The 26,058-nt window shown below is 37.4% G+C and overlaps 1 protein-coding gene and 1 long non-coding RNA gene across 7 annotated transcripts; one reads left to right on the plus strand and one right to left on the minus strand.

The window, feature by feature from the left end:
- The first annotated feature begins 472 nt into the window (after positions 1 to 472).
- On the plus strand, positions 473 to 14,991 carry LOC309701951 (solute carrier family 12 member 3-like). 4 transcript variants are annotated; one of them, XM_082526302.1, is made up of 28 exons: positions 473 to 1,042; positions 1,260 to 1,417; positions 1,671 to 1,821; positions 1,966 to 2,082; positions 2,203 to 2,278; positions 2,760 to 2,855; positions 4,452 to 4,591; positions 4,724 to 4,834; positions 4,972 to 5,083; positions 5,780 to 5,910; positions 6,005 to 6,089; positions 6,271 to 6,428; positions 7,293 to 7,400; positions 8,089 to 8,212; positions 8,305 to 8,406; positions 8,735 to 8,893; positions 9,033 to 9,132; positions 9,391 to 9,502; positions 9,678 to 9,812; positions 11,005 to 11,111; positions 11,630 to 11,712; positions 11,803 to 11,871; positions 11,970 to 12,074; positions 12,473 to 12,584; positions 12,979 to 13,065; positions 13,348 to 13,483; positions 13,579 to 13,646; positions 14,671 to 14,991. In XM_082526302.1, exons 2-28 carry the CDS (start codon positions 1,278 to 1,280, stop codon positions 14,807 to 14,809), a joined length of 3,063 nt encoding a protein of 1,020 aa, XP_082382428.1. In that variant the 5' UTR covers positions 473 to 1,042; positions 1,260 to 1,277; the 3' UTR covers positions 14,810 to 14,991. The 4 variants fall into 4 exon arrangements, with proteins under 4 accessions (XP_082382428.1, XP_082382427.1, XP_082382429.1 ...); XM_082526301.1 differs by lacking the exon at positions 473 to 1,042 and having other exon boundaries at positions 1,049 to 1,417; XM_082526303.1 differs by lacking the exon at positions 473 to 1,042 and having other exon boundaries at positions 1,049 to 1,417; positions 9,681 to 9,812.
- Positions 2,259 to 16,813, minus strand: LOC309701974. Of its 3 annotated transcripts, none has more exons than XR_014275323.1 (6): positions 16,469 to 16,813; positions 10,041 to 10,117; positions 7,829 to 7,929; positions 7,323 to 7,411; positions 2,441 to 2,486; positions 2,259 to 2,345 (listed from the first exon to the last, which is right to left on the minus strand). It is a non-coding gene; the product is annotated as an uncharacterized lncRNA (long non-coding RNA). The 3 variants fall into 3 exon arrangements; XR_014275325.1 differs by lacking the exon at positions 16,469 to 16,813 and adding an exon at positions 10,215 to 10,228; XR_014275324.1 differs by lacking the exon at positions 16,469 to 16,813 and having other exon boundaries at positions 10,041 to 10,719.
- Between the last annotated feature and the right edge of the window lie 9,245 nt (positions 16,814 to 26,058).

Raw genomic sequence — 26,058 nt, forward strand, 5'->3', positions numbered from 1 at the left:
ATTTTTCGGACGTTCGTGATGAAACTATTGACATTAGTGTCAAACAATGTTTATTAATTCCAACAAAAGATATATGAACCCCCGATTTTTCCTCTCAAATAAAAGATGGTCAGGATGCAAGGGCAATGGGACATGTTTTTTCTGCTATGTGGAAAATAAAGTGTTAGTAATGTAATGTCAAATGTGCAAATTAAAGTCCTCAAAAAACAATTCAACCTAGGGAAATATTAGACACACGAGCAGCACATAATTCATATTTTGGACTAAGAGGAATCTTTGGTAAGGATTTGTTCAATTCATTTCAATTTTATTTATATAGCACCAAATTACAGCAACAGTCGCTTTATATTGATATCTCATTTTAGATTAGGTCCCGATATACATCTACCTACCTTATTCTTGCTTGTGGTTGTAACAAATAATTTTTGACAAGGGCACAATGACCTTATGAGAATGCTGATTGCACAAGAAATCAAAGCAGGGTCAACTATAGCATTGCACTGCCACAGTGAAGGCCATGCTGCCAAAATTTTGTTTCAATTTTAAAACACTCAGGCAGCTCTTAATCACAAAGTCAGTAGTGTATGCAAGAAAATGTTGTATATTTATGAATTACAGGCAAGGAAAGAATACCAAACTGTTAATAGCTTCAATTTTGATTGAAGCTGGAAACACTGCTAGCTCATGAGGTCCCAACAATTCTGAAAAACTGTAGGGTGATTCAGGTTGGTCAGGTATTACTCATGTTAAACTTAAATAAAATAAAAATAATCATTCATTTATGTTTATATTTCAAATGTTGGTGAGAAACATGACTACATATTTTTGTTTTCTCTTTTATTTCCTACCAATATTATAAATAGATCTTTTGTTTTTGTTAGATGTCACACTTCCTGTAAAGCAAATTGCGTAGATTTCTTTTTCAGAACAGAGGGAGGGGATGTCACATATCCCACCTATTTCATGCAGAGTATAAAAGCTGAGCTATGAGATGAACAAAGGGACATTTTTGACCTGTTGATTCTTTTATCAGGGGAAAACTGTAAGTATTGTTTTTTGCTTGTTCTTTTGGGTTTTTTTTTTTTTAGATATCTTCATTAGACATTATTACATTATACTTACATGATTTAAACAAAAGTCTTTCTCCAAGATTTCAATTTCATTAAAATATTTTTGTCTGTGCAAAATAAATAAATAAATAAATAAATAAAAATGAATCAGTCTTTCTCATTCATCTTTTCTTCCATAATCTCCAACAGGCATAAGTGAGACTATCAATGGGGCAGCTCAAGTCTAAGATTACAGGGTCAGGCCCAGGTATTCACCAGGCAAATCCTGAAGAAGGACCTCCCAGGTACTCCTCACACCATTTTGATAGCAGTATAAATCCAAACTCCACCATCTCAGGCATGTCAAGGTTTGTTAAACGCTAGATTTTTTTCTTTATTTATTCTCTCACTTGTAAGTCTTACATGATACTATTATATCACACTGATCCTACTTCAACTAGCTAATCTATAATCTGTTAAATATGTAAACATAAACAAAGTAAATTAATAAATAAAAAAAGAAAGAAAATCTAGCAATCACTGAAGGAAATGCAGTTTCAAACAGTTATGGTTTCATTATTTATTAACTTTTTCTTTCTTTTTTTCCACTGGAACAAAAAGCGAATCAGGACAGAAGGACATGGAGCTGCGAAAAACTTCTATCTATAACACCATAGACATGGCACCACAGTTAGATTATTATGCAAATACACTGCCCCACCAAGAGATCAAAATCAGACCTTCCCTTGATGTTCTGCGCAAAACATTTGAGGTGAGATTTCCACCTGTGGAAAAAAGATCTCACTGTTGTGTTTTTTTAACTTTGCAACTAGTTTAATCAAAAACTGACATTTTATTATATTTCTATTCAGAAAACTAGCAGATCTATTTTCTAAATTATTTATTATTGTTTTAGGAAGTGGAAGCAGAAAAGGCTGCCGCAGATGATGCCGCCGCAGAGGATGAAAATGAAGAACCCCAAGGTCCTCCAGGGAAACCGCCTACTAGATTTGGCTGGTTTATTGCAGTCTGGGTGAACAAAGCTTTTGTGTATTTAAGTCTACAACATACAAATGGATAGAAGACTAACTAAAAAAAGGAACAATTAAAACAAAACAAAAAAGACATTTATTTTCTTTTCTTTTTATCACAGATGCGCTGCATGCTGAATATCTGGGGTGTCATCCTCTTTCTCCGGCTAACATGGATTACCTCTCAAGCAGGCATTGGTGAGACAACATTCATTCATTGTTCAGCATATTGGGTCCTTTTCATTCCTGCTTTCTGCTGCCAACTCTGGTATATATAACATTGATTTAGGCTGTTAATTCTTGATAGTAGATATACAATCAAACAGAGAATGATAATTTGGGGTTGAATAAAATACTCACCTTGATTAAAATTTGTTCCTTTTCATCCTGCAGAAGGTACTTCATACTATTGGCATGAGAAATGTAAAAAATCAATAAATAAAACAAATTTATATACGTTGAGAGTACTTACCTAGCCCATTTTTGTGGATATATGACAAAATAAATACAAAATGTATCATAATAACAGAATTGTATAAGATCTGTAGACAAGAAAATTGATACACTACATGTAAAACATTCTTATTCAAGCCCTTTAAACAGGACTTTGATATAATAATTAAAGACCTCCATGATCATAATATTATAATACTGAGTCCTAACTTGTTTCTTTTTTTAGTGTTGGGCTTGGTTATCATAGCGCTGGCTGTGTCAGTGACCACAACAACTGCCCTCTCAATCTCTGCCATCGCAACCAATGGGAGAGTGAAATCAGGTGAGCCCATGTGCAATTTAATAATTCCAAACAAACCGTCTGAAGTAATCTGAAAGTATGAATACTCTGGATTCCTGTTGAAAAATCGCCATTAAGTCTGTAAAAATGGAAATTTTCAGTTGGGTTAAATTTTTAATTTATTTATTTGAATATTGCATCTTAATAACTTTATTATTAACTGTGTATTATGTATATACACTTAGCATTCAAACTAAAAACTCCTAAAATCACAAATTGAATAAATGATTTTAAAATGGAATGACACAAGTGTACGTGTGAGAGGACGCCGCTCAATCTTGCCTTTTAAAATCATCCCTTGAATTTCCAGCTTCAAACCCACAATCCTGTCTGACACTCTCTTTATCTCTATAACACTTTTAAGAAATGTTTCCTTTAGGAGTATTCTCACTACATTTATCTTCACATCAACATTATCATAGAACAGCTCCAATGCTCCTGGCGTTGCTTCCCTTCTTCCTGGTCCCCATTCAAACACAATATTTTTAGTATCCCCCATTCCATCATATCAGTGAGCTCTCTTTTTTGGTGAGATTTGCCCTTAACATTCTATTCTAGAATACTTATCCCATTTGAACTACAAATTTAAATGGAAAAGGTTTTATGCCAGATGCCCTTCCTTATACAACCCTCCACATTATCTGGGCTTGGGACTAAAACTAAGCAGATTGATTTGTCGCTTGTTTCCAATTAAGGCAATTCAGTGGACGGTGAATGGTTTTCTTCAAATGCTCTCGTCCAAAGTAGCTCAAGTAAAATAAAATTGGAAACCAGCCAATTCTGGTCTCTAACTAGGAAGTTTTTGCATCTTTGAGAAATAATATATCTGTTGGTCAAGATATTAATCCATTTCAAAAAGTTCAAATTATTGTTCTGCATCAAATAAAGAAAAAGGAAAATCCATTTGTTATTTGGGTGTAATATTTCTTAAATAATGATAAACTTAGATAATTCAAATGTTTGGTTAAATATAATCATTTTAAAATATCACAGTTATGTTGGATATTGAAAATAAGTGCTTTTCCACAGTCAGAATGTGAAAAACAGAAAACTCAAGAAAGAAAGCCTCATCAATGATATATATATTTTTTTAAAAACCTGAAGAGTAAATATGCGTTTGCTAGAAAGCATAATTTGATGTGATGTAAATTTAGATTTAGTGTTTTCAAGAGTGATGGGCACATCACTAAAAGAGAGGTAAAGTAAAAAAAATAAAAGAGTAAAAAGACAAAACAGAGTCACGGCACATGCCTGTATCATTAGCCAGAGTTTTCTTAGATTAATTTTTCATACTGATGCTCAAAAAATGAAGTCAGCTGATTGATAAATCTAACCCCATTGAGAATATTTGGAAAATACCGAATACTTTATGTAGCTGTTTGATTCTCCCATAATCATAAGAAGATGGTAACAAATAAAAAAATATTTGTGGACATAAAAATGATATTCCATAAGCTTATCAAAGTTATGTTAGAATGAAAGGTGTATCAAAGCTAAAGGCTGTCCAATGACATATTAGAGAGCGTGATTTTTTTTTCACTTTAACAGCCTTGTTTCTGCTTATTTTTAAATATTTAGGTGGGACATATTTCATGATCTCTCGCACACTCGGTCCTGAACTAGGAGCATCAATTGGGTTGATCTTTTCCCTTGCCAATGCTTTGGCTGTTGCGCTCCATACTGTTGGCTTTTCAGAGGTTGTACGCGATCTGATGAGGGTAAACAAATAATAATATAACTAATAATAATAATAATAATAATAATAAATAGGTAACCACATCTTGTAAAATAATGCATTCTAAATCTTTATACTTTCATATTCCTGTTAATAACTTGTTGATTTTTTTTAGAGCTATGGTACCATAATGGTGGATTCGCTCAATGATGTCCGTATTATTGGTGTGGTCACGGTGACAATTCTTTTGTTCATTACGTTCGGTGGAATGGACTGGGAAGCCAAGGTAAGCAGACCCAAACACATTTCACTTTGTTTGCTGGACATGGGTTACAAATATTGTTGTTTCTTATTAATGTTTACTCTTCATTACACCTGTTTCAATTATCCCTCTATATTCTTTTTTCACTTTCACTCTCGTAGGCTCAGATTTTTTTCTTCATAGTTCTCATGGCTTCCTTCGTTGATTACCTTGTGGGAACACTGATACCTCCCACCCTACTGAAGAAGTCACAGGGCTTCTTTGGATATGACAGTAGGTTTATTCTTCTCACAACAATCTATTTTCCAAAATGTATCTTTGAAAAAATCATTTTGATTAAATTACTTTAGTTATCAGTACTTCTAATAAGTTCTGCCTACCAGTTCTAATGCACTAATCTTCATTCTCTGATGTCAGTTATTCTGGACTGTCACTGACAATATTGAACACGTTATAGGATTGACATGAATTAATTATTGGAAGTAATAGCTGAAAGAGCAAACTTTCAGCTACTTTACAAAATCCTGACGCAACTGAGTGTGCCTTTCATATGCTGGAGAAGAAATCTAAAAGGGCAAACAACTGAAACAAGTACAAGTTGAAGGTGGCTGCAGTTTTCACCAGAGAAGATTCTCAGCAACTGCTATTTTACATAAATTGTAGACTTCGAATACTCCTTGTTTGCAAGGGATCTGCAAAGAAGTACCAAACATGACTGTTTTAACATACGTAATATTACATTTTGTCAAACACTATGGTGTTCTGTTACTTTGAATCAAAGTGTGGAATGTGCAACTGCACTTTAGATCAATTTTCGATTTTACACTGAGGAACATTTGTTGCTCATGTGGGGTTACTCAACGAAAAATATTTATTTGTCCCAAACATCATATGTGTTTACAATAGGGACATGTTTTTAATAATTTAAAGTTTAATACTATTTAAGCTAATATCTTGTATCTTCTACAGGGGATATATTCATAGAAAACCTCACACCAAGCTGGAGAGGTCCTGATGGCAACTTTTTCCGTCAGTTTGCAATTTTCTTTCCTGCATGCACTGGCATCCTGTCTGGAGCCAACATCTCTGGAGACCTCAAAGTATGACAAGCATCAAGAAAGCAAGATGGTTCTTCCACTGAACCCACTAAGGTTTATATGTGAGTGATGACTCTAAAAATATTTTCTTTTGTAGGACCCTTCTACTGCTATCCCCAAAGGCACCCTAATGGCCATATTTTGCACCACTCTCAGCTACGTTGTGATTGTTATCACTTCTGGTAATTACTCAGTTTCCTTTTTTTCTTTGCATTAGACATGGCTGGAATCTAAACTTTAAAGCTTCATTCAGATTCTGTGGTATACAGGCATTTTTTTTCTTGTTGAAACCACCCGTGAGAAAAAGGTCAGACACTATGAAACTGTTTTTTAACTCTGTTCTGAAACTAAAATTGACTGCAGGCGCAAGTACAGTGAGGGATGCCTCTGGAAATATGACTGACCTCATGACTGGAAACAGCACAAGTGGCTGTTTGGGACCAGCATGTAAACTGGGCTGGAACTTCACAACCTGCGTCCAGTCACAGGCTTGTTCACAGGGTTTGGCAAACTACTCGCAGGTACTGGTCAGCTAAGAGATAAATAGCATTTATGTTCATTGAAATTTTAACCAGTTTTTTTATTTATTTAGGTAAAATAAACATTGTTATTGGTTGTGAAAGGTTGGATCAGGTCTTAAGTTATTTTTAATATTTACACGTAAAATAATCCCATGGATGGTTTTCGATTCTCATCTCACCTTTGGATCTAAAGATCTGAGTTTGAAACATATTGAGATTACCATGCTTTCATGTCTTCTATTATTGTAATGATCTTTTAACAGGTTAACCCAAAAGCATTGAATTGACTATAAATTAAATAAAATGATGTATCGAGGTTCATTAGAAGAATCAATTAAAATGAACATGTTACATTGTTTTTAAGGAATTTGTACTGACTGTCCACTACTTTCAAGATTTAAAATTGATTTACTAAAATTGATTACTTGTTACTTTTTAAATTGTCATTTCCTAGCGCCAGAATATATAGTTCGCCTTCTTTGCCCTTATCAAACAGTGTGCAGCTTTCACATACTTAGAAACTGTATTTTGGCTTCTTTGGTTCTAGAATGAGCTGCATAATGAAATCTAGCTTGCCTTATTAGTATCTACTTTTAAGTTATTCTTATTCTCACTATAAAATTGCCCTTGACTCTTTCATGGTCTTTTTTTGTAATCTTTTTTAATTTCCTTATATGTTGTCTTTTGTTCGTTTAGTGTTTCTTTTCTGGAACTGTCTCTTGTAATGCTGGTTCTATTTAAAAAGTGCTTATTTATTGCTTATTTAAACTGTACTGTTTATTTTTGTGAGCATTTATATTAAATGTGTTGTTTTGAATACATTATTCCAGTTTTTAACAATTTCATTTTGAAACTTTTCTACAGGTAATGGGCCTGATATCTGGTTCATATTACCTCATTGTTGCTGGTGTCTTTGCAGCCACCTTGTCTTCTGCTCTTGGATTTCTTGTTTCTGCCCCTAAAATTTTTCAGGTGAGAACCACCTGAAAAAAAAGATACATCACAATGACTGAACCATATGTTTTATTTTTTAGACAATAAAATATGGATTGTCTTAACCAAATTTTCAGCTTGTGCAGCATAAAGTATTAATTTTGCAGAGTCGAACAGTGATAGACAAACATCTGACACTAGCTTTCACAGTTCTACTATTTCTGCCATAGTATTTATAAAGATGATCATAGCATTTGAGATGGAACTCAGTTCTTAGCCACATTCATCTTAGCTTTTATTTTGTTTTAATTCAACCTGAATTAATTTAACAGAAAAACTACGGGACACTGCTACCTCATGGGCTCGTGACTTGTCAGTCACATGGGGAAGCACATTGTTTGTTATCACCTTCCTGGAACAGATGGTGACCTTAATGACAAAGAAGCCACATACTTTTTTCCACATACCTTTACACAACTGGTTGCCTTTTTGACACAGATGTCAGAGAACCGATGATTATTAGAAATAAATCAGATTTCCGTCTCTCCAGCATTGCTTCAGCAAGGTTCTGCAAAAAAGAAAAAAAACTTAATTTTTTTGGTGCAAATTCCTATATCCCAACTAGAATAAGCAGCAAAACAATGAAACATGTAATATAGTCATCTGTAAATGTAGTAAAGTTATTATTGTTAAAGAAATGATGTTTGTATTTTATTTCATCCCTCAGTGTCTGTGCAAAGACAATGTATACCCGTATATTTCATTCTTTGGAAAGGGTTATGGCAAAAATAATGAACCACTTCGGGGCTATATACTCACCTACCTCATTGCTGTGGCCATCATTCTAGTTGGTGAGTGTAATTCAGAACTGTCCTCCTACTGTTATTTGAAATATTGTTTCATATATGTGCTGATCGTTTTTTCCCCTTTTGTATTATTACAGCTCAACTAAATATCATTGCACCCATTATCTCCAACTTCTTCCTGTGTTCCTATTGTCTCATAAACCTAAGCTGCTTTCATGCATCAATTGTCAACTCCCCTGGTAAGTTATGTACTCAACTATCGCACTGCACTAAGACTTGATAAAAGCTCATGCCTATTCACTAAACAAGAAATTAACTATTTCACCAGGTCAAAAGTGATGTCTAAGATAGGTGATACTTAACAAGCTGATAAGAAATAATGTGAAGATATATTCCTTTGAGCATCACTTCAATATTTTTTGTGCTTATGCTTAGGGAGGGCAAAAAGAGGGGTTTATATTTCAGGGTTTTTTTGCATGCTGTACTGGACACAGTTCTAGAGATCTAAAATCAGAACGTTTGCATTATGCTCAGATCTAACTGTCCTTCTCTTGTCATCTCTTAAAGGATGGAGGCCAGCATTTAAATACTATAACAAATGGACAGCTTTGTATGGAGCAATGGCATCTTTTGCTCTGATGTTTGCGTTTACCTGGTGGGCTGCTCTAGTCACCTGGTTCGTCATCTCCCTCCTGTTTATATACATTACATACTTAAAGAAACCAAGTGAGTCAAAATCAAGCATAGGTTGGAAGTCAATGTTGCTTTAACAAGAAACATGTCTCAGATGGACAAGTGAAATGCACTGTATTACCTTTCATTTATACTGCATCCGTTTGCATAATGTTTTTTATTACATCAACAGATGTAAATTGGGGCTCTTCAATACAGGCAAGTTCATACAACATGGCTTTGTCATTCTCTGTGTCTCTTACTGATGTGAAGGACCATGTCAAGAATTTTAGGTGAGGGATCTTAAACGTTAAAATGCATTTGTCTGTTTTTTTATTTCATGTGTTCTGTTTTCAAAGAGTATTTGTGTGATCATTGTTTTATTTAAAAAAAAAAAAAACTGTCAAAATAAATCCTGCTAACATATGCAGAATGGTGAAAGAAGGACATATCAACAAGTGCTGATCACATATCTCAATTAAACATTAGGATAATTCAAATAGACAGTAACTCCCGGACATTATCTTTGTTCTCTGATGTCCTTTTATTAGACCACAGTGCCTTGTCATGACTGGACCTCCAAAACAGCGCCCTGCACTGGTGGATTTTGTTGGCTGCTTCACTAAGCAAGTAAGCCTTATGATCTGTGGAAACATTATAATGGTGAGTTTCTTTGTTTCATGTTTATTTATAAGTTATAAATTCAACTGATTGACATTTTTGTATCCACTTATTAAAAGTCCTGACAATGGCTTTTTGTTAGAATTTTTTTTTTTTTTTAATTGCACATGCTCAGTTCCTTCTGCTTTTCATGGAAGGTTGAAATTGCCTTTTCCAGGAGCCAGACAAGCAGACCCAGTTTCAGGATTCCACAGATCAGTATGTTAAATGGCTAAACAAGAGGAAAGTTCGCTCGTTTTACACTCAGTTTACAGCTAACACCCTCAGAGATGGAGTTCGATATCTGATGCAGGTAGGTCCTCTATTTGACAATTGTTGCTCACTACCCAAAAGAAACTAGAAAATGAATAATGGCTTCTTACAAGTTATACTGTATGAGTCTCATAATGTTAGATAATGTTAAACCGTTTTTATCAGCATGTGAGTGGCTCTATTTAGCCTGAAAAATTAAAGGTTTCTCATTGAGTTGCAGAAGACACAAATACCTATGTGGATGTGTCAAGAATGGCATTCTACTTACAAATCAGCTTTTGGTTTGTAATCATGGTGTCAGGGCTCTGTGTGCGGGCAGGTGGAGAGGAGGACCCAAGCGCAGGACTGGAACACAGAATTGTAAATCAAAACCTCAGCTTTATTGCTGACATGAAAACCAAACGTGAAGTGCCATGAATACAGAAACCAAAAAAAACCGCACAGGCATAATCTGAGGGTACAACGCGACACTGGGTTGAGGACAACACAGGGCTAATATACACAGGGTGGTAATCAGGGAATGGGTAACAGAAGGGAGACACAGCTGGGGGAGATCAGGGCTAACGAGACGGGGGAGCTAAGCTGCACACACTAACATAAGACAAAGACTTTCACAAAAAGACAGGAAACAAGAAACCACTAAAGATGCAGACACGACACAGAGACAGACTAGACACTGAACAGAAACTGCAATACACATGAGAACCCAAAACCTAAGAACTGATACCTCACCAAGAATAACTGAAACAGATCTATAATGATAATAATAAACAAAGCACCAGAACATCAGAAAACAATCCATAATGCAAAAATAGACCAAAATATAAGAAACTCAAAATGCTGGGTCAACACTGACCCAGAACCGTGACACATGGCATATCATTCCTTTTTTAAACTATAAAATGTTATCAAACATTTCAGTACTATAATACAAGTGAAGCAAAGGGTTGTGTTTAAATGGTCTGTTTAAAAAGAAATGCTATAATTTATATTCTTGTTTAGGGGTGGATTTATGTGTTTTTCCTGCATCTTATTTATGGTGTCATTTTAAAATTCCACTATCTTGAAAATATTGTAAAGTTTTTTGACATTTTCAATATAGATATCCAAGAGTTTAACTCAGTTTAACTTAAAATGTAAAATGCCTGAAATCCCTAAAACTTTTGGCTGTTTCTGACAGCTTCTTATTATTATTATTATTACTATTATTATTATTATTATTTTAATTCAAGGCTTCTGGTCTCGGCAAGCTAAAGCCTAACACGCTGGTCATTGGCTTCAAGTCAAACTGGATGGAAAGTTCTCCTACAAGCATTGATGATTATATCCACACTATATAGTAAGCTTATCATTTTTTTCATATTCTGTGTGTGTGAGCATCATTCTATTGTAAACATCAAAGATTACATCTTTGAATCAATTCTGAAAAAAACGTTATGGTGTTGTTATGGTATTCATTTTGGGAGATGAAGAAAACATGAAGGAAAGCCGTGATGTGTAGGTTTATTCTATTTTAACCTCTGTTTTGGTATTTGAATTGACAATATCTGTATTTTTGAAAAACGTTATTCATAGATAGGTAGGGTGGGGTCACGTTACCATCCATGAAAATTTGGCTTACATACACCGTGGTCTTAAGGGTCAACTTAATGATTTGGTCTAAAATTCATAAAAAGCCTTTTAACGATTCTTTTAAAAGTGTGGTGTGCATTTTTAGCATATCGAAAGTACCATACAATATTATGACACCTTCTACTTAACACTGAAATGAATGCTACACTTTTTTTTTTGTTTTTGTTGTAAAGAGTCCTTAAAAGTATTTCTGTTGCTCACACACTCTCTTTTACTGTTCTTCAGTGATACATTTGATGCCAACTACTGTTTGTGTATCTTGAGGATGATGGATGGGCTGGACATCAATGACCATGCTGATTTTAAAGGTTGGATACATGGCCTAGAATTCTTTTAGGCATCAATTCCCAAACGTATATATGTATAATTTATATATATAATTTATTTTTTAACGTTAGAAAACCAAGGCTTTGAGCCTGATGAAGCCATTGAAAGCAATGACCATCAGCTTCCTGAGAAAAACTCTGGTAAGCACTTCTAATACAAATATACATTATAATTACTGCTTCTTAAGTACGAATATGGAGTAATCTTTATGATAACACATATCTATTGCTTTTTGCAGCTAATGACATTTCTGAAAACAGCAAAAGCGATCAGGTCAAGACTGTGTTTAAGAATGCTGGGGGAACAAAGACTATCGATGTCTATTGGATAGCTGATGATGGAGGTGAAACATGGCACACGGGTTACATGACAATTTATTAATATGTGTGTAACACTTAGTTGAAACACTGAGTTGATATAAAAGTGTGTGGATTGGGTATCTGGTCAGAATTCCGGGCCACCAGTTTGGGATTCTGACCACTTACTTTGGTCATCTAACTATGATGTCTCTTGGACACATTGTGAATGTGAATCAAAGGATGAGTTGGTCTGTGAGCTAATCTGGAAACACCTAGATCAGTCAGTAGCCAAAGACAAGGAGGTCTCAACATTTCAACTTAGACTGGTGGATGGATAGTTGATAGATATAATTTTAGTGCCAATATTGGCTTTAGTCAAAACTGAATCTTCACCTATCATGTTGACTATAAAATAAACCACCGCTATCTTGCTCTTCTCTAGGACTAATTCTACTGGTGCCTTACCTGCTCACCAGGAGAAAATGCTGGCGAAGCTGTAAGATTAGGGTATTCATTTTGGGAGATGAAGAAAACATGATGGAAAGCCGTGATGCGTAGGTTTATTCTATGTTATCCTCTGTTTTGGTATTTGAATTGACAATATTTGTATTTTTGAAAACCCTTATTCATAGATAAATTGAAATTGAAAGGCGTGGAGGTAAACATTCTTCCAGTAAGTTTTTATTTGTGATCTATTTCTTTATTGTTAAATAATGTATTGATTAAATTGATATAATTTTTTCCTTTAGAAAAGTTTAAAACTGTATATTTTAGATGTACAACACACAGTCGGCGATCAAATTTGAAATAGCACCAGGACTGAAAGAGCGTTTCCCTGCATGCTGTTCAGATTGGGGTGAAAATGTTTAGGAATGTTTCAGGTTATATGACATGGTGTTTGATTTTCAGAATCTGAAGTGCTTTAAGGTTGTTTTTGATTTCTTTCAGAATGATGGCCCTGCTGAAGAGATTCCGTATCAATGTTACTGATGTTGTCGTCATGACAGACACTGAGAGGAGTCCCCAACCCAAAAAGTATGAAAATCTTACCATCTTTTTCAAATAAGACAAAATATACACTTTTACAAAACTCTGTGAAGCTTTTAACCCCATAAACAAACGACAGGCATGGAATTTCACCTTAACGTTTCAATTATGAGTCCCATTTTTATTTAGTGAAAAAGATATTTTTAAACATGATGTTGAATTAACTGTAATAGAACACTGGAAGTAAAATTATTTAGAGCATGTTTAATTCTAGCAGGGTGTTTCTTTCCTTGCCAGCAAACTCATTTGTGTCTTTTTGATGCCTTGCAGTATGAATAGGTTTTTGGAGACTGTTGCGCCCTACAGGCTATATGACGAACAGCAGGAAGATGTCTCGGTTCAGGAACTAAAAAAGAAGGAACCATGGAAAATATCTGACAAACAGTTTGAAGCTTTTAGACTTAAGGTCTGTCTCTCTGTACCTCATTTCTGACTAAAGGAGGAGATGACATGCATATGATTGTCCACCAAATTAATTAAAAAAAAAAAATTTATTTACAGTCTGAGAGAAAAGTAAGGCTGAATGAAATCATCCGGAGGAATTCACAAAATACCACCCTCGTGCTTGTGTAAGTCGACTGTTTTTATTACCGGTGAAATTCAGAGCCTTTTTTGGTGCAAATTTGTTAAAACTGTCTATTATCTATAACATCGTATATGCTGCCATTGTTTTGGTGTATATTTAGTCCCAGAATTTAGGCAGTTTTATTATACATGCATACACCATTTAACATTCCCTAGATGGTTTGTATTATACTATAATGTGGTGTATAATATATAATATGAAAATGCAGATCAAAAATAAAAGGGGATAATTGTAATGGATTCAGCAATGCAACCTTCAGGAACTAAATGACTTTACATCTGTTTACCATTATAGTATATGTTTAAAAATTTTAAAACATAAATTGCATATTTTAGCTATAACAAACATGATAATAATAAGATCTAATATTTAATAAATATTTTTAAATACACAAGGGACAGTAAAAGGCATTATTAGGATCTCAACCCACTCTGCCTAATAGATATTGGAAATTATATATATACGTGTGTGTGTGTGTGTGTGTGTGTATTCATATATATATATACACACACACACACACACACACACACACACACACACACACACACACTATTGGTCAAAAGTTGTTTCGTTTTTAACTGTAGTTGCTGATTTGTTTCTATGCTTTCATTTCAGAGTACAATTAAACTGCATAATAAAAAAACTGTGGTGTTCTAAAACGTTTGACTCGTAGTGTACAGTTACAATTAAAACAAAAAAGAAAAGAAAAAAAAGATAATTTTATGCCAAACCACTTTGTTCTTTAGAATGTAAGATTTCAAATACAAAACAAGAACAGTCTATTTTTTTTATGGTACTTCATTTATTTTAATGCTAAACCACAAAATACAGTGTGTTTATAAAAAGAATAAATAAAAAAAAATAAAAATAGAAGAAGTGTATTTCTGTAGTTGCTGCAAAAAAAGTCCCCAAGCAAGGTTATTTTTAATTTATTTTGCCATTTTTTTATGTTGATTGTAATTCAATAATCTTTTTTTTTTTTTTTTGTTATAATTGAATTCTTTTAGGAGTCTTCCTGTGCCGCACGGCGACTGCCCCAGTGCTCTGTACATAGCCTGGCTGGATACTCTGACCTGTGGCCTCCACTGCCCTGCAGTGCTTGTACGAGGAAACCAAGAGAATGTCCTCACTTTTTACTGCCAGTAAATCCTATGTTAGTGCAATGAAATCTACAGAAACAATATTTTTGATACTCTAAAACGATGTCCTGACAATAAAGGAGAAAAAAAAATCACACAAGACAAATAAGTAAATAAGAAAAAGCATAAATGCGTGTAAATGATGTGCAGTTGTTACAATGATTAACAAATCTGATGAATAATAAAGAATGATCAAAAATGGAAGATAACACCATTGTGGTTATTCACTTTGTGCTGAATAATTTCAAACTGTGTATTCCACAAATAATCACATACAGAGCTTACCCAGTGTATTACACTAATTCAGTGCCACATCACAACAATATATATATATTAGGGGTGCAACGATACACAAAATTCACGGTTCGGTTCGGTTCGATACTTTGGTGTCACGGTTCGATATTTTTTCGATACAAAATAAAATGTTCATGCCTTTTTAATTTGTCATTTATTAAAATTATAAATATATATTTTAACTCAAAAGTACAGTTTTTAAATTTAACCCTAACCCTTGTGCATGTTTTTTATTTTGACAGCGAATGCGCACCTGCGGACCACTTATGTGCAGCCCTGGTTATTTAGCTCGTCATATTGCAGCCACAGAAATTCTTTTGTCCATGAAACCATAAAGCTGCACTTTCTTTTTGCCTTATAGTCTGATTTGTCATAACTTCTCCGTTTTGTGGTAAGCTTTTCTTTGGCTGTCACTTCTTCACCCTGACCTGTCTTATTTGGCTCAGCAGAACTGAAATATATATCCTGCTGCTTTTACACACGCACTCACATAAGCTCAGCGATTCTCTGCGCGATCAACCTCTCACATGTTTAAGCTTGCTGCGGGAGATTTCACTTGTCATGTTTGCATAGTAAGCTAACGATTAATAAAACGATGTCAGAGGAATTGGTGCGCAAATTATCATCACTCACAGATCAGTGCTGTCGCTCTCTATACACAGTTCGCAGGATTGCAAAGTGAAAGCAAAAAAACAAGCACAAATTCAAACGCGATTTCAATATGTCACATATTGACAGTGGCTCACCGATGCCAATGACATAATTACCCATCTACATTTCTGAAAGAATGCAAAAGCATTGACATATATTTTTCCTTCCTACAATAGCCCGACGGGCAGGGAAGAGATAGATTTTGGTAGCCCGACTGAAAAAAATCGCTAGCCCCAGGACTTCGGGCTAGCGATATTGCAAGCCCTGTATCTGATTGAGGAATCACTCATCTTTGGAAAAGAGAGTTTATTACAGAGAAATGTCTCTTTCCAAAATAAAAGCTATACTATCCGCTTCTTCTGGGCTATATTCTCAGCAGCATAAGGAGAATCATGTGCTAACAGCTGTCTAAATGACTCGGCTAAAGTTAGTAGCATGCTTGTTGTTTTTGTCTTTGCACTAGGATGATGTCGGCGTAAATGTGCAGTCATATTCGTTGTGTTCCCACTAGTGCTTTCAGGTTAATCTCGTTGAAATGACCTTAACGCCACAACACGGCAAATCTCCGTTAACGAGCTACCACCGATCACCCCGTGCATGGGGCTAGACGGCCAACACGTTAACGAGCTAACTGCGCTAACACACTAGCTCCCACCCATGTAATTGAGCATTGCGTGGCACATCCAACATACTGTTTTACTTTAGTCCATGACTCGCTTACCTTCAGGGTCATACGTCACATGAAAACCAAAATAATTTCAAACGCCAGATCTGAATGAGAGTGGGGGAGGTCCATGTTGCAAGGAGAGCTTAACTTCTGTCTTGCTAGCTTGCCCTGCGCTCTTCCTTCTGACTATGCTGTCTGTGTTGAGCGCTCAGTGGATCTGCGCTCGACAGTGCAGCCTAGGCGGAGTAGTCGAACGCAGATTCACTGAGCGCTCAACACAGACAGCATCGTCAGAAGGAAAGTTGATAAAATAAATTACAAATGTTGTATTGTTCGATACATATGCGTACCGAACCGAAAGCACTGTATCGAACGGTTCAATATTGATACGAATATCGTTGCACCCCTAATATATATATATATATCTGTCCCATCTGTAACAACTGAAAATAAAATAAAATAAATAAATAATAATAACAAAGGTAAATCAATTGGACCAATACGGCAAGGTTGTGATGATCCACTTGGTAAAGTAAATCCGTTGGGCATCTTCTTTGGCCTTCGGACAGTAATTCTGACAGCTAAAGAACCAAACGGGACAGGCCAAAGGAAAGAAAGAAAAAAAAAAAGCAGCAAATGAATTTTTCATGCTAAGTAATAATCTTATAAATTTGTGACACGCCATTTCATCTCTGCTTTAAGGTGCACATTTGAGAGTTATACAGGAGAGTCAAATACTTCTAATTTGAATAATTGTTTTTAACAGGAGCTACAGTCTCCAGAGACGTATGTAGTGAAGCAGTAAAATTATTAACAAGATAATCGACCTCTGTTGGGGTAGCGTTCAGATAGCTTCTCTGCTCTATGTTAGTACAGGGCATTGAAGATGGATTACATTCATAAACTTAGTTACAGCACTTTCAGAAAGACATCTATTGTGATAAAGTCTACTCTCCACTGCTGTGTAATCAATTATCATAAATGTAAATGTTATCAGGAAATGATCAGACAGGAGAGGGTTTTCAGGAAACACTGTTAAATGTTCAGTTTCTATGCCATATGTTAAAACAAGATCTAGAGTGTGATTAAAGTGGTGGGTGGGTTCTTTTACATTTTGAGAGACGCCAATTAAGTCTAATAAAAGATTAAATGCCATGTTGAAGCTGCCATTTTTAGCATCTACATGGATGTTAAAATCACCCACAATAATTATTTTATCTGAGCTCAGAACTAAATTAGATATAAAGTCTGAGAAATCAGACAGAAACTCTGTGTAAGGCCCAGGTGGACGATAGATGATAACAAATAAGACTGGTTTTTGAATTTTTCAGTGGCGGAAAACGTGGACAGGGCTAAGCATCAGACTTTCAAACTAATTAAAAGTCTGTCTTGGTCTTTGGTTGATTAATAAGCTTGTGTGGAAAATTGCCGCCCCCTCAGCCTGTGCTTCAAGGATTCTGATTGTTAGTATGACTTGGTGGTGTTGATTCAGTTAAGCTAACATAATCATCCTGCTGTAATTGCAGTGCAATTATTTGCAGTGTATTCAAAATAGCTAGATTTTTCATTTCACAGTACAATACACATTTTCTCACATGCCCTCTTAATGTCCATTTATACAGTGGCTACAAAGTGTACACGCTCAGGGCGACCGTGGCTCAGGGGGTTGGGAAGCGCATCTGTAACCGGAAGGTCGCCGGTTTGATCCCTGGGCTCTCTGTCCTGGTCGTTGTGTCCATGGGCAAGACACTTCACCTACCGCCTACTGGTGTTGGCCAGAGGGGCCGATGGCGCAATATGGCAGCCTCGCTTCTGTCAGTCTGCCCCTACAACTGTAGCTTGCCTCCACCAGTGTGTGAATGTGAGAGTGAATGAATAGTGGAATTGTAGAGCATTTTGGGTTCCTTGAAAAGCGCTATATAAATACAATCCATTATAATTATTACTCCTATTTATTTAGGGATGGGTATCGTTTAGGTTTTATCCGATACCGGTGCCAAACCAGTACTTTTGAAACGGTGTCGGCGCTTAAACAGTGCTCGAACCGGTGCTTAAAGAATGGAGAACACAAAATTGGTCCAAAAACCTCTCATGTTCAGCTGTTTTTTTTGTAAAAAGATAACAATGTTAGCCTTTTTTGCAGCTATAGGGCATATATGGTATCACTCTTGGCTGGAAGCAGTGCTTAAACAATGGAAAAAACACAAACTTTGTCCAAAAACCTCTCATGTTTAACTGTTTTCCACTTTTTCTTTGGTCATTTTAGCCTTTTTGGCCAGGGTGAAGGGAGTATCTGCCATCAAACAAGAAGACAGCCGCATGTAACTACGACGGTGTTTGCTAGTTCACCTTACATGCATTAATGTAATAACGTGGTTAGCCTATTCAATGTAAATTATACACGAACAACATTAAGCTACTCACACAGAGAAGAACGGCTGCTGCTGCATCATCATCCGTCATCATTTCTGCTACACTGGCAGGGCTAGGGGCCAGGACTCTACTCTTCGGGTTTTGGGAGATGTTGCTAACTCTGTGTTCGATAACAGGCACCACACCCGCAGTAGATCAGTGTGAGGTCTTGCAGCAAGCTATCAAATACAGTTCATTTCTCGGCTTTTAAAAAAAACGCTATGCGTCGCCAGTGGCGGTCCTAGCCTGTTTGCCGCCCTGGGAGAACACTCCATCCATCTTCGATTGGTTTTAATTTTGCACTCCAGTATGAACACAAATCCCCCAACTTGAGGATCAGCACAACATAACCTAATAGACCTACACCTTAGTTCACAGATTCACTTTGTCTAAAGCAGGGGTCGGCAACCTGCGGCTCCTAGTGCGACTCAGCGTAGTTTGGGAAAATAAATTAGAATATTTAGCTGAAGTGTATTTTATTTATGTTAGTTCTTTTTTAACTTGTAGTTCTAGAAATATAAAAATAAAATTATATTCTATTATTTTTTCATCGCTCAAAATAAGAGTCACACTTGCGGAAGCCGGTATACCCGCCGAAACGCCATGCATTTATCGAGACTTTCAACCCCAGGTAGGCCAATTATGGATCTTTGGATCCACATTATGTCAGCAGCTATTCTCCACTGTGAACTATGTTAAAAACAAACACCGCTCACGCCTCACAGATGACAGCTTACAGTCCTGCCTAAAGATGAAGTGACTTCTTACAGATTTGCAGACGCTGTGCGCAGACTGCGGGTGTCGCTCAGCTCCCCTACAGCGGCGCTGCAGACCACGCCCCACCACACACATTAACCAGGTAAAATACATATTTAGGCAGAATTTTACAAATATCTATTTTTCATTTTTTAGCAGCAATAATTCTTTTTTTCCAATTATTTTTTAAAAGTCAGGTCAAGGCTCCAAAAGCCCAAAGGCGATATAACAGTTTTTGTTTGCTACATGGATCATTTTAGTTCAGCTGGGTGTCTTTCCTTTTGTTATATTTTTTTAAGAGTTCAAAATGTGTTAATTACATAAATAAAATGTCATTTTCTCTGTAGCACTTCATGGATTTCATAAGAAACACACCTTGTTTGTTCACACAAAGCATAAAGGTAAAAAACAATATATACAGTGTTATCTTCATTTTAGATGTGAAAAAGTATTTGCGGCTCCCAGTGTTTTCTTTTGCGTGGAAACCGGGTCCAAATGGCTCTTTGGGTGTTATAGGTTGCTGACCCCTGGTCTAAGGCGTATTTCTGGGATTTCACACAACCCAGGATTCAAATCATGAATACATAATGGGCTTGGATTTACATCATTATGAATGAAATGCGCTCTATTTGGAAGCAGCCGCCCCCCCTCCCCTTTCGACGGCTTGTGTGTGAGACTTTAAATCATCAAACTGTAAATTTTAAATTGTTATTGATCCCTTTACCCCGAGTCCTAAAGTGTATATTTATTTTCTTTCTCTTCTTATATTTATTGTTTGTTTACTTGCACTGCTGTAACTGGAACCTCGTCGTCTTGTCTCTCTATATACTGGACTGTATGTAGCGGAGATGACAATAAAGTTTACTTTGACTTCAGCAGTGAGCAGGCGCACCGAGGGCTCTCGAGAATTTCGAAAAAACATCGGTGCAAATTATAAGTCTGTATCATAATGTCCGCTGTTTTAGTGTTTGTTGTTTTGTTTTTATTTTGTTTTATTTTGTGATTTGGTATTAGATGCCGCTCCAGCCAGCCAGAGAATCCCCCGCCGCCCCGCCCTCTCCTCCCTGTGCTGCAAGCAGCAGGTGCACCTCGCAAACGGAGGGCGCCCTTACTCCCAGCAAATGGGCGATAGAAAACCGATCAGTGCCTATGCCATTCCCAATATGCGCTGGCTGATGTCGGGGCAGCATGAGTACGAGCAATTTTTTTTTTTTTTTGCCGATGCCCGTGATGCCGCCCCCCACCACGATGCCACCCCGGGAAACCGCCCGTGTCGCCCGTATCAAAAACCGCTATGGTGCGTCGCAAGGTGTTTCATCAGATTCGAGGTGTTACCTCCTTAAATCACCTTAAAGCACCTGTTGCAGGCTGCTGAGTTTGCATCCTTTGCTGTGAAGCCAGACTTTTGACCACTTTGCGTTGGGCATTTTTAATCTGTAGCTCTGCTCTAAAAGAACGTAGGTACCTGGGCCCGCCTACTATCCTCGGAAAGGTAAAATGATTGGCTAGAATCCAAAGTGTTTGACATCTCAGGAAAGAAAAGCACCGAAATGTGCGCTGCTTTTCGTTCTGGTTACTACCGTTTATGTCAGAACCTACCCATCCCTATATTTAATTGCCATTTTTATAGTAAAAATTAAGAATGCAAAAAAAAATCCATTGAAAAACATAAAAACATGTACAGTATAAGTAACACCCTTAAACGAATACATTGTTAAAGCACATTTTTAGTTAATCATAAAATTTAGTTTTTTGGGTATACAAACCCCATCATTTAGAGACTGATTTTTCTGACATTTACTCTCTTAACTTCTAAAATAAAAGCCATGGTTTTGCATATAGGTTTCAAAGCATCAAAGAGATATCAATATTACATTAAGATCTCTTAATATTGAATCAATATTAAATTAATAAATAAAGAACAATTTGTTTGGTGCAAAATGAACACTACACCTCACCAAAAGAACGTACCTACAACGCCCAGACTGAAGCACGGCAGTGGCAGAATAACGTTTGGAGGTTGCTTTTCGTCAGCCTCAACTTTTAAGGTGGAGGAAATTTAAGTTTCCAAATAAAAGTCACTTTTGATCCAAAACCAGGCATCTACTAGAGAGATGAAAATGAAGAGCAATTTCACCTTTCAATGTAGCAATGATCCAAACCTTCACCAGAAGAACTTGAAGGTTTTGAAATGGCACGGCCATTGATTGGTTCAGACCTAAATCCAACAGAAAATCTGTGGGGTAACCTGAAGAGGCTGTCCACAAGAGATGCTACACTCTGCATTAGTGATGTGCAATACCCCTGATTTCTTTTCCGATCCGATACCAAGAAAAATTCAGGGTGGTATCGGCGATACTGATCTGATACTGATATTTTGTACAAAAAACTTAATGTTTCATTGTATTTCATATATATTTGTATTGTGTAATTTTAATAATAATATAATAATATAGCTTCATAATGATTAGAGGACATCAGACTACTTGTTCTTATTGCTTAATAATGCAGAATTATCATATAGAAATAAAAAAACTTGAAGTTGTCCGCTATTTGAAAACGCTGCCTGCCTGCCTGCAGCACTAAAGTACTCCGTGAGAGACGTCTGTCTCGCCCTAGAAGCACCCTCTCCTATCCCTCTCCTCCTCTTCAGTAGTGATGTGCGATACCACTGATTTCCTTTCCGATCCAATGCCAAGTAATATTCAGGGTGGTATCGACGATACTGATCCGATACCGATATTTTGTACAAAAACTTATTTTATTTATTGTATCTCAAATTATAGCATCATAATGATTACAGGACATCAGATTACTTGTTCTTATCACTTAATAATGCATAGTTCATCATATAGAAATAAAAAAAACAGAAGTTGTGCGCTATTTGAACACCTTGCCTGCCTGCAGCACTAAAGGACTCCGTGAGAGACGTCTGTCTCGCCCTAGCAGCACCTGTCCCTCTCCTCCTTTTCAGTTCGTCTCAACATACATATTCTGAGCCCGTTCTCACTCACGAGGCGTAACATCCCGACGTTTTGTCACGTCCCGCGGCGTACCTGAGGAACGCGAAAGGTGACCTTCCGCGTTCTTATGGTACGCGCCGGGTTCCAGCCCTGTATTCCATAACCTTATTTCTAACCTTAACCAGCACTTTAATGACATGAAATAGTGTTTTCCCAAGCGATTTTAAGGGAAAGAGCAAAGATGTGTGGATTGAGTCCAAACAGTTCTCACGTGTCCTCAGTTTTCCGATGTCGTCATGTAGGAACGCATTGGGTGCCTGAAAACGTAATATGTTGGTGATTTGTCACCTAGCGTAAAATCTTACGCTTTGGGAGTGAGAACTGTTAGGATGCCTGGGTCGTTGACCCAGGGTTTTTGAATTTATTCAGAATCAGAATCAGAATACTTTATTCATCCCGAGGGAAATTAGGGTTACAGCAGGCAGCACGCTAATGGCGCATGTGCACTTACAAAGGAACCTTCTGACCAACTTTACACAAACATCACATTGGGCAGACATGTCAGAAAGGTAGGCTGATAGGAAAAAACAACGAAAATACACTACATGAGGTAAGAGGAGGAGAAAAAAAACTCCACTCAGACTGAGCTCCTAGTGGGAGAACAGTTTGATAACAGAAAAAACACCTCAGCACAAAAGCACATGACTATCAATACACCATAGAAACACAAGACAAGCAACAGGGGCGGGTAAAGGGTAAGAGAGAGCCGGTGTAGACAGCGCATCCGGTCCTGCAGCATCTGTGCTGGTCCAGTTGACTGCTATTTTCCCCGGTAGGGCACAAGCATCGAAGGCGTTGGAAAGGGAGGGGGGATGAGTGAGTGCTTATCAGTGTAAGTGTGTGTGTGTGCGTGTCCATAGTTTAGCTGAGACAGTGTCCTTCGGCCTATCAGGCTAAGTAAACAGTCCTCCAGCCAATCCAGGTGTCCTTGCATGGGATGGGAAGAATAGCCGTAACACAGTCATTATCAGGGAGTGATTGTTCGGCTCCAGCCTTGGGCCTGCAGCTGGCGCCGTGATGGGGATCCGCAATGTTTATGTTGGTTTTGTTAATTTCCATGCGAGCAGCCCAGGAGAATTTTTCAGGCTGCTCTTTAACACACTGGCCTCTCGATCTCCCGTTGGAGAGTCGCGAGCCTCCCCATGATGGTATCAAACTTCTGTTCCATGGTGTTATCGTTCTTTTGATTCTGAGACCTCACAACTGCAGTAATCCGTTCCGCGATGTTTTCCAACTGTCGCTCAAGGGTCTCATTTTGAGCAGGCCTCTCTCTGATGTTTCCCCTCATACGCTCAATGGTGTTGTTTTGAGCCTTCACAGCAGCTGCAAGCGTCTCCAAGGTGTTGACCATATTACAATTATTATTATTATATTACAATTATTATATTATTATTATATTATTTATCATTTCTAGTCTTTGGTTTCTTTGAGTTCTGTCTTATGGTTTATGTTTCTGTCTTCTCTAGTTGCTCTGTCTCCCCTGTCAGCTGTATCCCCTTGTCAAGTTCGCGTCTCTGTGTATCCTTAGTTGCTATATCCCCGTGTCCAGTCAGTGTCTGTCTGCCCTGGTCCCGTCTCTGTTCCCTCTGTTGCAGTGCCTGCATGTGAGTCTGTGTCTTTAGTTCAGTCTGTGTTATGTTTCCTGTTTTACTTTGAAAGTCCGTGTCTCATGTATATGCGTCTGGTTTTGCTTCCTTTGTCTCGTTAGGCCTGATTTGCCCCAGCTGTGTTTCCCTCCTGTTACCCATTGCCTGATTGCTCCCCTGTGTATTTAAGCCCTGTGTTTCTCTGTCTGTGTTGTGGTCTACCCTCATTTAGGCTGTGTGGGCTGCTTGCTCATGTAAGTTTAGTTGGATTTTTGTTACGTTTTGCCAGCAATAAAAGCTGAGTTTTAAAATACACTTTTGCCTCCGAGCGTCTGCACTTTGGGTCCTCCTTATCACCACTCTTGCCTGCACACAGCCCTAACCTGACAAGAACGTGTTGATATTCTATGATATGATTTACACTGAGGTGTTTGACAAGATTAGTGATGTTGCCACAACCATACATGCCAACCCTCCCGATTTTTCCGGGAGAATCCCGAATTTCTGTGCCCCTCCCGAAAAACTCCCGGAGCCACCATTCTCCCGATTTTCCACCCGGACAACAAAATTGAAAAACCATATCGCAGAATTCATAGCGCGGCCCAGCCAATTCCAGTTTCCAACAATGGCGGCAGCTACTTAGTTTTAATATTGCTCTTATTTCTCTTTCTGGGTCGCAAAATCTTTTAACATATTTTCAGGTGAGAATGTAGCTGTGTAAACTTCAAATATCTGAGCTGACCGACACATCGTTTTCAAACCCCCGCGGTCTTTCACTACTCTGGTTGAACATGATATATAACTCACTTTGATAACTTAAAAATGTTATTGTTTGGCTTTTTCAGTGTTTTATTTGTTCGTGAGTAAATCGGTTTGGCTGAGATTAAAGTTATTAGATTAGATTAAATTAAATTTAACTTTATTAATCCCTCAGGACGGTTCCTCCGGGGTTTTCACACAGCTGAATAAACGTCAAACAGAAAACTGATTAAACAGAAGTGTGAGACGGTCGAGAGTTTACGTCAGCGCCCGGTTATATTTTAGATAGCAAGGAGCAGACGGCAGAGTTTCACTCCACTGAGGGAGCTCATGACGTACTACCCGGGTTTCTTTAGACCACGAAGGCCGGGTCCTCAGGTGGAAGCAGCCTCTGAATTTGGACACCCCCGCGGTTTCCGGGCCGGCCAATAATAACGGTGACATTTAATGTATTTTATCAGATAAATAAACACTGTAAAATGTATTTATCACCCCCCCAACAGCCCTTTTGAATGTCTCCCTAATTCTGAGGTCTCAAGGTTGGCAAGTATGGCCACAACACCTCACTTTTTTGCCACATGTATCGCAAACCACGTCTCAGCTGTTTGTGGAGGTAAAATACATCCACACAATTACGCTCAGCCATTGTTGTGAGTGCGCACGCCAAGGGGCTGCGACACATTTATACAGCCGTATTTCGCACAGGACTATAAAATCATATATAGTTTATAGTTGAAAATAGTGGGAATACAGCACTCGCTGTATTTTTTGCCAGATGTTCATCCCCTCAAACTAGATGGGACCTCAAACTATTGTTATCTCCACCTGATATTAGAGAATCGCAGGATGAGGCCTTCACCTGGCCAGGCTTCAGCACATCTGGACAGGTTCACTAAATTTCCTCAGGTGCTGTGCAGAGAGGGTTTGTCCGACCGGTGTTACTGGGAGGTAGAGGGACATGCTTGCACTCTGTCTGCAGCAGTGGCAAAAATGTTTGGCAAAAGTGACCTATACTACAAATATTTAGCACAATGCTCCATGAGAAATCAAGGGACATATGCTAGATGAGAAAACCAATTAAAAAAACAAACAAAACAAAAATCCTTCT

The sequence above is a fragment of the Aulonocara stuartgranti genome (genome assembly GCF_965226115.1).
Source record: "Aulonocara stuartgranti genome assembly, chromosome: 3".
NCBI classification, from domain to species: Eukaryota; Metazoa; Chordata; class Actinopteri; order Cichliformes; family Cichlidae; genus Aulonocara; species Aulonocara stuartgranti.